Below are 13,238 nucleotides of genomic sequence, written 5' to 3' on the forward strand. Positions count from 1 at the left end.
AGTAATGGAGCATGGTCTTTAACACAGACACAGAGAAGGCGCACATGCACGTGTGTTTGTGTGTGTGTGTGTGTTCATGGTCACTTAACATGTGGAGGTGTGTTGAGAAAAGGGCCTACGGTTGATGGAGTGCAGATCTTCTCTGCATTTAGAGGTGCAAAGATTTGTGCATGAGTAAGGAACAATACCTACCACCAAGATTCTCTGAAATTCGTGTAAAGAACTATAAGGCGTGAATAATGACTATTTCTAGTTCAGGACCTTTTGTCCCGTCTCTTACACCATCCAGAGAGATTATACTTGTGACCCATGGTCTTTAAATACCACTTTAAATTTATGTGTGTGTATGTATGTATGTATGTATGTATTTATTTATTTATTTATTTATTTATTTTAAAGATTTTTATTTATTCATGAGAGACACACAGAGAGAGGCAGAGACGCAGGCAGAGGGAGAAGCAGGCTCCATGCAGGAAGCCCAATGTGGGACTCGATCCTGGGACTCCGGGGTCATGCCCTGAGCTAAAGGCAGATGCTCAACCGCTGAGCCACCCAGAGACCCCCTAAATTTATGTCTAAATTAGACTTTCAAGCTGATCACTTTATAATTCTGGTTAGGTTCCATCACGGACGCTACTTTTACCAAATGACCACAGAATGTAACCCGCCCCACCCCGCCTTCGCCCGCCCCATGCCATCTTACTCATTATGTGTGCTATTTCAAAATGTCCATACTTGGCTCTTTAGATCCAGTCATTTCTCAGGATTCAGGATTTTGCCGACCCTTGTCCATTTCTTCCTAAGCATCATTTTGCCAGGAATGACCATGTAGAGTGACTTTCGAAATGGATTCACCCACTTGCGTGTGAGTCTCAAGTCCGAGGAGACCGCCCATCTACTCGATAGCTCCTCTCTCGGTGCCTCTTTCTTCCTCACTTAGAAGGGTTGTGACCCCCTTTCTCTCAACATCCCCGCCTTTATTCCATGATGCCTTTCTCCTTCCTTTCTCCCTCATCAGCCTGAAAGCTGCCTAGCATTGTAATGCATTTTTAATCTCACAGTGGTAACTAAATCCTGGGTGACATTCAGGAGCTCCTCAATGTACATGAGTCATTTCTTGTTCAAAAGAGCACTTTTTTGAAGTTTTATCAGGCCATGAATAAATAAATCCCAGTGACTTCCTGCTAACAAAGATGATTCTATTACCTGTGGGTGGATTTATTTATTTATTTATTTATTTATTTATTTATTTATTTATTTATTTTAGCTTAGGGTATCAAAAAAGTTGTTTTCTTATTAAAGTTACAGATTGGCAGATGCTATAAAATAGAATAAGCTTTGTTCGTAATGCTTCAACTGAAAGAAGCACCAGAGTGGTTTGACACAATTCCTTTGTTTTTCATCTGGGGAGAAATCAATTGGCATTCCTCTGGAAATAAATAAATGTATACCACTGGTTATTATGGTAACACCGGCAGAGTGATCTGATAGCACCAAGAATAGCAATTTTTAAAATTGAAGCCATAATGACAGGGAAAGAAAACCTCATACAGTGGTACAGGAAATCTAGAGTCAGAGTTTATTCCTGTCTTATAAAACATCACCATTGATTTTTTCCCCCCTGGGGAATGAGTATATTAAAATACGTAAAATTAACATTTTGTTGGAAACAAATATAACAAATGTCTTGAGGTTATTCATGGCTTAAACAGCCTCAAGGTTTCTTTAACTGTGACGTGAACAGGGCCACTTGGATCGCCTATCCCAACCCAAACACTCCCCCGATGCCACAGGAAGGAAAAAAAAAATTGTTATCTCTCATTTTCACAACACCAAACAATGTATCCGACGGTGTTTGAACTTCACATTTTAGCTAAATATTTTGGGCTTGTGCAGATAAAAGAGTTTTACTATTGATTTTCAGACCTCGCAAAGGTTAGGGACTTCTAAGACATCCATTTAATACCCTTGGCTCCCTCAATTCCCATACCTGGAAGCATATTCCCATCTCTTCCTAAAATGTCACTTCTGGTCGAGGTTTTACTTTTCACCACCCTCACAGCTAACACAGCATCAATTTACACTCACCCTGGGCCTCTCACCTTGCTTCTGTGCCCAAGGTTCTTAAAAATCACACACGCACGCACGCACACACACACTCACGGAAACATTGAAGTTGCTGGAAACTTAAAAATAGAATGGAAAGGCATTTACCTCACAGTGAGCAAATTGCCCTGCGTGTGGATTTGCAAGGATATTTATGCTATTGTCTTGTTTTACCTGGATTCCCCACAACCAGTTCTCCCAAGGACGCAGGGATGTTTTTGTGGTTTGCTTTCTATGCCTCTTTGCTCCCAACATGAATTGGGGTATTTTTGCTTGAAGATACTGAATGGAAGTCTGTTCCTCCTACTTTGAGTGTCTGGCTCACAAATCCCCAACCTCAGGCAGTGTATTCTTCAAACAGTCTCATTCAAATAGATTCCAGTAAAACTCAAACCTTCCCTTTGTAAGAAAACCTCTCACTACCAGCTTAAGTTGAAACCCTACAAAACTATCTGCAAAATTTGTCTTGGGGGTGGGGAGGGAGGCTCTTTTATGAATGTCCTTGAGCAAAATATGTGAGTTATTATTTTTCCTTATATTATTTATAGCAAGTATTTTAAGATTCCTCAGATACTAAAATGCTTAAGTACTAACATAAAAAGAGCCTAAACATCCTACAAGAAATCCGACAAATTGATGACTTCAGTAACATCTGCTAAAAATATCTTTCTGCCTTTGCTTTTGAATACTTTCGAGCTTACCTAAGCCTTCCTAGGATATTTGTACAGGGGGAGTTGACTAATTAAGATATTTCAGTATGTCGTGGACATTTTAAGAACAAAGTTCAGGGGCACCATCAGTTTGGTTGAGCTCCGCCTTGGGTTCAGGTCATGATCGCAGGGTCCTGGGATCCAGGCCTGCATTGGGCTCCCTGCCCAGTGGGGAGTCTGCTTCTCTCTCTCCCTCTGCTCTGGCTCCTGCTCTCTCTCTCTCCCTCTTTCAAATAAATACATAAAATATTAAAAAAGAAAAAAAAGAACAGAAGGTTGGGATTTTTGGTTTATTTATTTTTTTATTTAAAAAAATTCGAGGCTATGCAGTAAGATGGCTTGCACATTCCTGTGTAGCCTTGTTTCAAACCTGTTATTTGACCTGAGAAAAATCTGCCAACTATCAAAAAAAGAAAACACAAAACAAAACCACTGAAGAATGAGGGGAAAAAAAAATGAAGACTTGATTAAGGTTACTTGTTCAAATACTTCTGTGTGTTGTAAATGTAATACTTACAAGGTCAGCAGTGCCTCTTATCCATAAAGGCACAAAAGAGACACATGCCAATTTTATTAATACAAAGGAATCCTGGCTAAAGCTCTTCTAATGGCTGTAAGCCTTAAATATGAAGATGATTGAGTCAAGAAGTGAGCCGTTAGACGCTTTGTAGGAAATATCGTTGTGTAGTGCCATGAAGCATCGTTTATGACAAAGTTACGTTCACTTGTGGGCTTGGAGCAACGCGGTCTGGGAGTAGCGACGGTTGTCCTGTGTGCGGTTATTACCTGGGGTTTTAATGAGCAGCTCGGAGCCCAGACTATGCTCCCTGCACCCACAGCACAAAAGCAGAGGAGATAAGTATGCTAATGAGAACGTCTCTGTGCTGCCTTCAAGGCCAATTAAAAAGATGCAAGCTTTGCATTCTCCTAGTCTAATGCCTGCCACCTACCAAGAATCCCGAAAGGAAAGGAGAAACAAAGGAAATTTAGGCTGATGATGACCAGAAATGTGACCCTGATTACAAAAGGCACGTCCAGGAACTGCCCCGGGGGACTTGTCATCTTGGACAACAAAACAATGATCCAGCCGCATCTTGGAGAAGCAGGTACCCTTTTAAGTGAGCGAGACAATATTCTTTTCAGTAAACTGTTCTTATCACATTTGTCTATTAAAGAATCCTGTGAAATTAGTAACATAAATCCAATTATGTCATCCCTGAGAAACAAATCTCTTTATTAAGGGAATCAATTCACTAAGTACCAGTGATGCCACGTACCGGACTAACGAAAGCTATTTAATCTCATTTCTATATGGTTTAACTGAAATAAAAGTGAATTTCAGAGAAGAAAGCAGTGAAGTACAATGCTTTTCTTTTCTTTTTTTTTAAAGATTTTATTTTTAAATAATCTCTTCACCCAACGTGGGGCTCAAACTTACAACCCTGAGATCAAGAGTCACACGCCCCACCAACTCCGACAGAGCCAACCAGGCGCCTTCATGTTTTTCTTTTATAGGCTGAATGTTTTTTTCTAGTCCTGATGGGAATTGTTATAGTCAGAATTTATTTGACTTATATTTATCTACTTCCAAAGAAATATTTCAGTTCAGTAATGTCTAGGCTTGGTAGACAGGCATATGTTAGCAGTGCTTCTTGGGGGAAGACAGGAATACCTTTTATCATCAAAAGAAGGCAATACTACTTAATTCCTTCCTGTGGCTAGATAAATATTCCCCCTCTTGCCTTTAATTAATGGAGTACCTTGAGTGTTCCCTATATCTAGAGAATAGTCGGGCTTTAATTGACGGGATGTTTTTTTTAAGGATCACAGATAATTTAATAGTAAATATAAAGATGGATGAGGAAGCCTGATATATACTTTATTTTTTTTCAGCAGCTTCTTTAATCTTGCAGAATTTTCTATGAAGGCTGGCATCATAAAAAGCTCCCACATGAGGGTGCCTGGCTGGCTCCGTTTGTAGAGCATGTGACTCTTGACCTCAGGGTCATGAGTTCAAGGCCCACATTAGGCATAGAGCAAACATTAAAAAATAAAGAATTAAAACTAATATAGTAAAAAAAAAAAAAAAGAAAGAAAGAAAAGCTCTTACACAATGTAAAGGTTGTGTATCTTTTGGTAATACTGAATCTTCATTTATTCAAGAATTTGGTAAGAGGTAATTTTAGTATTTACTCAGCTGATTGAAAGAAGGAAAAGCCAAGTATTGACATAGGTCAATATTGTATATTATGTAATTATTACTTTTTAAAAAATGAAACATTCCTCTCCACGGATTGTGATGGAGGCTCAGCAGGATCAAGGAATAAGAGCAGAGGACATTTGAAGGCTGTGAGTGACGTCTAACATCAGAGCTCTTGGACATGGCGTAGCGTTACCCTAGTTTTATTGCTGGAGTGACTGATTTTAAGCGACTGGTCCCGGCCACGTGGCTGTGTGGTTAGAGGGAGGTCTGGGAGCATGACACTGCTTTGCTCTGCTGTTGTCATAAGTGTTTATGTTTCATCTGCAGTGGCTCATTTTGCTTTGAGACACAAGTGCATCTGTAGGACTACCTCTATTGACCTAAGGCTTCAGGCTTTATTTCCACCAGAAAAAAGAAAAAAAAAAAAAAAAAAAAAAGGTTATGCAGCATGTTCTAATTGTGGGTTTTTTAAATTTTTAAACTGTAACATACGGACCCACATTAACAACATCTGTTACAAAAGGATGAATCCTGTGATATAATGAAGGGAGAGTCATAAGCTTAAAGCCTCAGAGACCCATCCAAAGCAATCTGAACCAATTGCAGGATCTAGATTTTGTAGTGTATTGAGACACTTGAGGGTCTCTTGCAGTGAAACTGTATGGTTCAACATTTGAGACATCACTAAGTAGCTATATACTTCTTTTATGAAGTCTATCAGTCAATGAATCTCCGTAATGTAAGAATTACAAAAATTCAAACAGCAATTCAGAAACATTTAATAAAGGAACTTTTCGTTTTATTTTTTGTTACATATCAACTCTATTAAAAGAAAAAAAAATTAAGACACACGACAAACATGTTTACTTTTGTTTTCCCTGGAGGAAAAACAGTCTCGGCGATTCATTGGTCAATCTGAACAGCCACTGTTTTTTAAAGATTTTATACATTTATTCATGAGAGACACAGGCAGAGGGAGAAGCAGGCTCCATGCAGGGAGGCCGATGCGGGATTTGATCCCAGGACCCTGGGGTCACGCCTTGAGCCAAAGGCAGATGCTCAACCACTGAGCCACCCAGGTGTCCCGAGTAACCATCCTTCTTATGGGATGCTCTTTGTTGAGTGGATACATTTCTAAGTCATCATGGTAACAGTGCTTTATAGTTTACAACCTGTGACTCGGGCATTATCTAACGCGATCCTCAGAACATCCCAATCTAGTAGGTGAGAGAAGTCGTCTCCTCTCCAGATGAGAAAGTGGAGGCCGAGATCATGGAATCCATCAATGCTACTTGATTTACAAACTGAAGCCAGTGTCAGTAGGCGTCCCTTCCTCCGTTTCCTCAAACGTGTGTAGACCTTTGAGTGAAGTCTGTAAAATGCCTACTACCCACGCACATACACGTGGACTCTGGATTAGGGAACTTCAAGTGTTTTCTACAACATTTATCACAGTGTGGAGTCTGGAACTGCCAGGCATCCCCTGGGCACCTGTTAGAAGATGCCAGAGCTTTTGCACTTCTGTCAATGCAGCGGATCTGTGTGGTGGGTCACAGCCATCTGTGTGAGCAAGTCCTCCAGGTGGTTCTCAAGCATCCCGAGTTTGAGGACCACTGATCGGCACCCTACAGGTGCATTATTTGTATTAACCTTCAAACAACACACGCTTCCTTGCATTGAATTGTCAATATTGAAATATTTAAGAGAAAATTACAGACACCATATATTTGCTATTATTCTGGGCGTCATTGTAGGTTTTTTTTAAATCTCCTCGCTATTTGGTTGCCTTTAAGCAACGATATTGAAGAAAAGTTGTGTGTTTCTTTTAAGGAGTGAAACACAGCATCAGTGGAAGACTACCAGCATTGTGCCCATTATTAACATATTCTTTTGAAGAATAGTGAGAAGTAAAATGAAAAGAAGAACAGGTTGAGAGGGGAGGAAAAAATTAAATCATGGACTGCTGGGCTGTGTTGTTAACAGGAACAGCTTTTAGATTTATTAAATGTGATAGTTAAGATGCTGATGGGAAAACAGAACAAAGAAAAGAGTTTCATTTGACTTTTGTTGTTCTTTGTCATAGTCACGGATGTAATTTGGATTTGGCAAAAACGAATACGGACGGGCGTTTCTAAGAGAACGAGAGGCCCGGAGATGTCTGAACGAGTAGAGTGCCTTTCAGTGTTGGGTTGAATCCAGTCCATTGGGCCCAAGAGTGGAAAAGGTCCTTTATAGCCCGTGTCGGGGGTCATTGATCTAATTCATGGTGAGGGGCCCGGCAGTGCTAGGAGGATTGCAGATCTCTTAGCGTCTAATAATTAGCAGACGGGGTGATTGTATTGCAGTCATTGAGAAAGACTCGTAGAGCTCCGAGAGCTGGTGTGTGGCAGGTGGCCCATTTCTGCGGAGGTCTGAAGGAAACGAGGGTGAACCATGAATGTGGCAGTAGATGCTCGGAAAGGCAGAGAGGAGAGGGCCGAGAAAGTGTAGGGCCTTCGGAAGCCAGACAGTGTTTTCTGTAGCTACGTGTTCTTTACACTTTGTTTTCTCTGAGGGGGATAATCTGCTTCGCTAACCATATGCACTTTACGCCCTCATCATTCCCCCCACTGGTAGTAAACAACTTTTTATGGATTTGAAAGCATTGTTGTCTGTACGTTTTCTGAACGTGATCACACAGTATTATGCGAACTGTCTTCACGACCGAACTCTTTTCTTGTTTTGTTTCTTTTTTCTTTTTTTTTTTTTTTTCTTGTTTTGTTTCTAAAGTTGAAATCTCGCGGAGCCCTTTTGTGTGTGAAGTTTACAGGAGCGGATTTTGCTGGTTCCAGATGAGGGAGCAGCCTCCGGGAACCTCGTCTAGTGGCTCTGTATCCCCTTACTCTCATCCCTGGATTCAGCACGTCTGTGGCTTGTTTTGGGGGGTGGGGGTTCGGATAGCTTAGCTCTAATTAAATCTAAGGGTACTTGGCGTATCTAAGCAGTGGCCATTCTCGATAAACTATCTTCATGTATTTAGGAGGTAGTTTTGGAACATTGGTGAGGTCCAGAGACAAAGGCCAAGGAAGTATTCTTGAGGCATCTCTGGTGCAATAAAGGCCTGGCTATTGTCAAGCTAAGGTCTTCTTTCCCTCTGGTAAGGCCTTAATATGAAGATAGTTAAGATCTTTCTAGAGGAACGTTATATACTCAAGTATTTGTCAATGGGCTGCAGGTTAAGAGGACATTTTCTTTTACTTACATTCCCTTCTGCCTCTGTTTCCCCCATCACTCATGGAGGGGAGGGTGATGTTAGGGCTCCAGGAAGTTGACTCTCTGGGTCTCTGCGAGTTAGGCTGTGGATAAAAATCCTTTTTTCCTTGTCAATCACCGAGACACTGGTGAACTGGTGGAGACCGATGTCCTACAGGACTGGGATCTCTGTCATTCAGCCATTTGCTTTGTCCTTCCCTTAGTTTTAGGGCCTCCAGGAGCACCTGGGGAATGTCACACGTATCCCAGCTTGGATGGGAGTGGGGAGGTTTGCAGGGTGTAAGCTCGTGCTGTGTCCTCACCTGCCTTCTGCTCCCTCATCACATACCCTGGCCCTGTGCACCGTCTCTAACCTTCACGGTGGCCCCGTTCCCCAGGGATCAATGACACCATTGCACGGGTGAGGCCCCAGAGCCGCAGAAGGTTTGAGTAACTTCCTTACGCTCCCACATCTAGACTGCCAACCTGTACTCCTCTCCTTGGCAGTTGCCACCTAGCCGTTGAACTGTATCCTCTCATCTTGGTTCCTGGCACTTGATAGATGAAGATCCAACTTCCGATCTGTACTGTCATTTATCAGGAATTTCTTTCTTAAAAAAAAAAAAAGAAAGAAAGGAATATCTTTCTTTTTTTTTTTTTCCTAAAGATTTTGATTATTTATTTGAGAGAGAGACAGCAGAGCCAGAGAGAGCACATGAGCTGGGGGGAGTGGCAGAGGGAGAGGAAGAAACAGACTCCTCAGCTGAGCAGGGATCCCAACTGGGGGGACCCTGAGATCATGACCTGAGCTGAGGGCAGATGCTCAACCGACTGAGCCTCCCAGGTGCCCTCATCTGGATTTTCTTAGACTCGTGTCAGATCCTTGAAGCCCTGCCACACACACCGGAGAGCATCACGGAGGGAGGGCATAGCCCTACAATTCAAGCATTTGTAACCTAGTTGGAGAGACTGGATAAAGAGATTATGAGGAATCCCTGGCAATCAAGAGACTTTGAAAACTAGAGGAATTCTGGGGGCAGAGAAATGGCCCTGGGCTGACATGCACAAGCTTTGTGGAGATGGAAACAGATGTGCCCAAATCAGAGAGTAGATTAGTTCAGAGGAGAGAGTCTAGCACCCTATTGCCTGGGTTCAGATTCTCTGCCACAAGCTCTGTGCCCTTTGGAAAATAATGGGTCTCCATTCTTCTTGGGCCTCCATTTTTTTTTTACCTTTATTTTATTTTTTGAAGATTTTATTTATTTATTCATGAGAGACACACACAGAGAGAGGCAGAGACACAGGCAGAGGGAGACGCAGGCTCCCTGCGGGGAGCCCGATGAAGGACTCGATCCCAGGACCCCGGGGTCATGCCGTGAACTGAAGGCAGACGCTCCACCACTGAGCCACCCAGGCGTCCCTGTTATTTTACCTTTAAGGTAGGAAGGACCTATCTTATTATGGCAAAGATTAAATAAAGGACTCTGTGAACGGCTTAGTGCGACACCAGCATGGAATGCACTCGATAAGCACTCACCTGTTCCTTTCCAGTTGTCTTTACAACTAAAACTATAAAAGCATGAAAGGATGATGTCATAGTTGGGGCCTTCATCATCTGCAGAACCTGAGATGTGCCACTAAGGGACCCAGAGCACAGTCTGAAGGCCGTAGGTAGAGAAGTGTAGGAAAGGGAGCCTGTTCCAGAGGCTGACATCCCTGGAAAGGTCGCACATCCTGAGAGACACCTCCTTTCGCCAGTGCCAGTTCCCAGGGAAGTCGGTGCAGGTGTGTTCATTGAATGAAGTGGCACAAGAAGCCCCAACATCAAACCCAGAGTACAGGTACGTGTGTTGGGGGTTGCGGCGAGATGGTGCTTCTGTTGGGAGGGAGGCCTTTGGACGGTGCGGAAGCAAAGAGCATCCGTGTGGGCTGAGTCATCTTGCCCTCCCCTTCCCTCCTGGGTTGATTCTCAGACGCCCATGAGAAATGTGTGTGTTTGTGGTATGTGTGCGCATCCCCGAGTGGGCGCCTAGAGCACCCAGGCCTTGGGCAGGTTAACGATGGGCAGCTATTGCACGTGCTTTTATTTTTTTATTTTTTAAAGATTTTATTTATTTATTCATGAAAGACACACAGAAAGAGAGAGAGAGAGAGAGGCAGAGACACAGGCAGAGGGAGAAGCAGGCTCCATGCAGGGAGCCTGACATGGGACTCAATCCCGGGTCCCCAGGATCACGCCCTGGGCCAAAGGCAGGCGCTAAACCGCTGAGCCACCTGCACGTGCTTTTAAAATGTCAATTATTTTCCAAAGTAATATGTCAGACAGATGATACCTGTAGTTTTTATCGTAAGGTGTAGCCTGAAAATTCAAGACTCCTGGTGTCGATTCCTTTGTACCCTTTGAATGCCGCAGGAAAGAGCATGCATCTTTTCCGTATTGACCACGGCCTTTCTGGGTAAGGATGCTGGCGATGGCCAGAGTTAGAAGAATGACTGAAATCCTTTGTCGACCCCACCCCGTCCCACCTGCACAGATGAAACTCCTTGTATCCCCGGCCCAAACCTCAGCCTTTCATCCGTGTTTGAACTGAGCAATTCCTGGTTTCCCTAACGTCAGTTACCCCAAGTTGAGGAAGTTGTTTCTAGTCACTGCCTTTCACTGCTGCTTAATACCTAGTGGCAGAAATCTTGCATTATAGGGACACCTGGGGGCTCAGCGGTTGAGCATCTGCCTTTGGCTCAGGTCGTGACCCCGGGGTCCTGGGATCGAGTCCCACATCGGGGTCCTTGCATGGAGCCTGCTTCTCCCTCTGCCTGGGTCTCTGCCTCACTCTGTGTCTCTCATGAATAAATAAATAACATCTTAAAAAAAGAAAGAAATCTTGGCATTTACATGGAATTTACATACATCCAGTCACTGTTGTCCCTGAAGCTCCAGCAGATTCCAGGGCAGAGGGAGCTGATGAAAACAGAAACGAGGAAGGATTCTCTCCCCTGCAAAGTGGCCCAGACTGTGCAGCACCAAGTGTAACACGGGAAGTTTTTAAAATGATCGGATTTGGAAGAGTTTCTAAAACGCTAAACACCTTCTGAAGCCCCAATCTGAGATTGGAAGAGACCTGAGACGTCAAGAATTAGCTCCCTTTGTGTATCATTAGTTGTGGGATAAACACGGGAGGGAGCTGGAGATGTTTGGAGGCCTTTTTTAAAACAGATCGGGACACATGAAGAGTCTTAGATTTGAAAAGGCAGGAAAGGAAAATACTGAAGGAGAGTCTGATCTTTCATTTACTCATCCTCTTCGTCTCTAACTTGGGTTTCCTGGTTTTCAGCCAGAAAGGCTCAGGCCAAGAACAAGAGTAAATAATTATAAATGCAGCAGGACCGTGTTTCTGTACTGACCTCCCCCCTGCCCCCAATACTTCTTGAATTAATTGAAATGCCTTTAACATGTTTAAAAATATTTTTTGATCATAAAAATGTTTAGAAAATATGTACTGGGAAAGATGTTTTAAAAATCATGTATAACCCCCTACTCAGGAAGGAGGCTTTTTGAACATTTGCACTTTCTTCTTTCCTTTCCTGGATGTTTTACAAGGAAAGATCACCCTGCTCCGTTTTCTAATGCACGCACCCAATTCTGAACGTTGATTATTTGCTTACGGTCGCTGTGTGCTGCTTTCATTCTTAAGGTTTTGTTTGGGGTCAAATATTCACTTTATTTGGGGTCAAATATTGGAGTCAAGGTGGCTGGACTTTGCTTTCATTTTCTCTTTGAGCATTCCAGTTCTGTAATAACATGATCATGCCTTTTCTTACAATCCTTGTTTTCCAATGTTTTTCTATTCAATGTCTGCTCTGAAAAAGGGGATCATTTTCTGCTCTTGAGGGGCATATTTTTTTTGGGACTATGCAACTTGATGACGCGAACTAGAATATTAACACTTGATATTCATGTTTCACAAATACTTTGCACTGGAAGCTGTTATGCATGCCCCTTGTTAACAGAGCTGGTTAAGCTGGAATAGCAAGTAGTATGAGAGAATTGCGATCTTTTTACAGACATGTGCCCCCATAATACTTTCCTGCTGGTTGCCTTGGCACAGCCTCAAATTTAAGATGTAGCATTTGAACCAGGTTTTGCCCAATTTTTGCAATGACATCCTGGCATTTCGGTTTTAGGACATAGACATTTTACTGAGTCGAGGCACTGATAGCTTAAAATTTATGGAATCATTATGTTGATCAATTTTAATTGCTCTGCAGAATCATTTTTTTTTTTTTAATGGTGGTGAGTTTGATTTATTGAGAGTCACGGCATTAATGTCTCAGAGCATTGGTTCTGTAGGCACTAGGTTTCTCTTCCAGATGAGCTGGGAAGGCATCCAGATTTATGGCATTTGCGGGAGGGAAGTTGGATGGATTATCCTATAAACTGACTCCCAGTTGCTACTGATGCTTGGAAAACTGTGTTAGTCCATGCAGGTAAACTCCTCCGGACAGTTTTTAGATTTTACGATAAGCTTCATAAACCGATACCCACAACACAGCTAAGCTGCCGTCTGATATCATCTTCCTTCCCAAATTGTGTTCTTCATGAGTCATCCCATCACTACTTATGGAGCTCCTGTGCTTTCTTTTACCAGTAAGGAGTGTCCACCCACGTAGAACCTTCACAAGTATCACTTATTGATCCTACTAGGCTTATTCTTTGGGCTTGTAATGAAAAATCCATCCTTAGTATATCTCTCCAGTGCACTTCTGGAGTGCTTCTGACATCATCTTATGAAGCAGAGCAATGGGACGGCGGCTAAGATCACCTCCCTGGGACCTAAAAGAAAAGCTGCGTCTGTTGACCAGAAGGCCAGTGACTAAGAGTCTTGTGGATTTGACTACCGTGGAGTAGCTATGACCTTTGGCTTTGCCCCAGTGGTGTTTAGAAGCCAGTAAAAAAATAAAAAATAAATAAAAATATAAAAATAAAAAAA

The 13,238-nt window shown here is 42.6% G+C and overlaps 1 protein-coding gene across 4 annotated transcripts in view; it reads left to right on the forward strand.

Annotated features, from left to right (window-relative positions):
- Window positions 1-13,238, forward strand: part of PRKG1 (protein kinase cGMP-dependent 1) — a 1,198,597-nt gene that overhangs the window by 437,066 nt on the left and 748,293 nt on the right. The window contains exon 1 of one of the 4 annotated variants that reach the window (XM_077874880.1): window positions 3,774-3,922. The exons of the other annotated variants lie outside the window; for them this stretch is intronic. Coding sequence (XP_077731006.1) covers window positions 3,811-3,922 — 112 coding nt within the window. The 5' untranslated portion in view covers window positions 3,774-3,810. Of the gene's footprint in view, window positions 1-3,773; window positions 3,923-13,238 lie in introns of those variants that run through there. 4 annotated transcript variants of the gene reach the window in all.

The sequence above is a fragment of the Canis aureus genome, chromosome 27 (genome assembly GCF_053574225.1).
Source record: "Canis aureus isolate CA01 chromosome 27, VMU_Caureus_v.1.0, whole genome shotgun sequence".
NCBI classification, from domain to species: domain Eukaryota; kingdom Metazoa; phylum Chordata; class Mammalia; order Carnivora; family Canidae; genus Canis; species Canis aureus.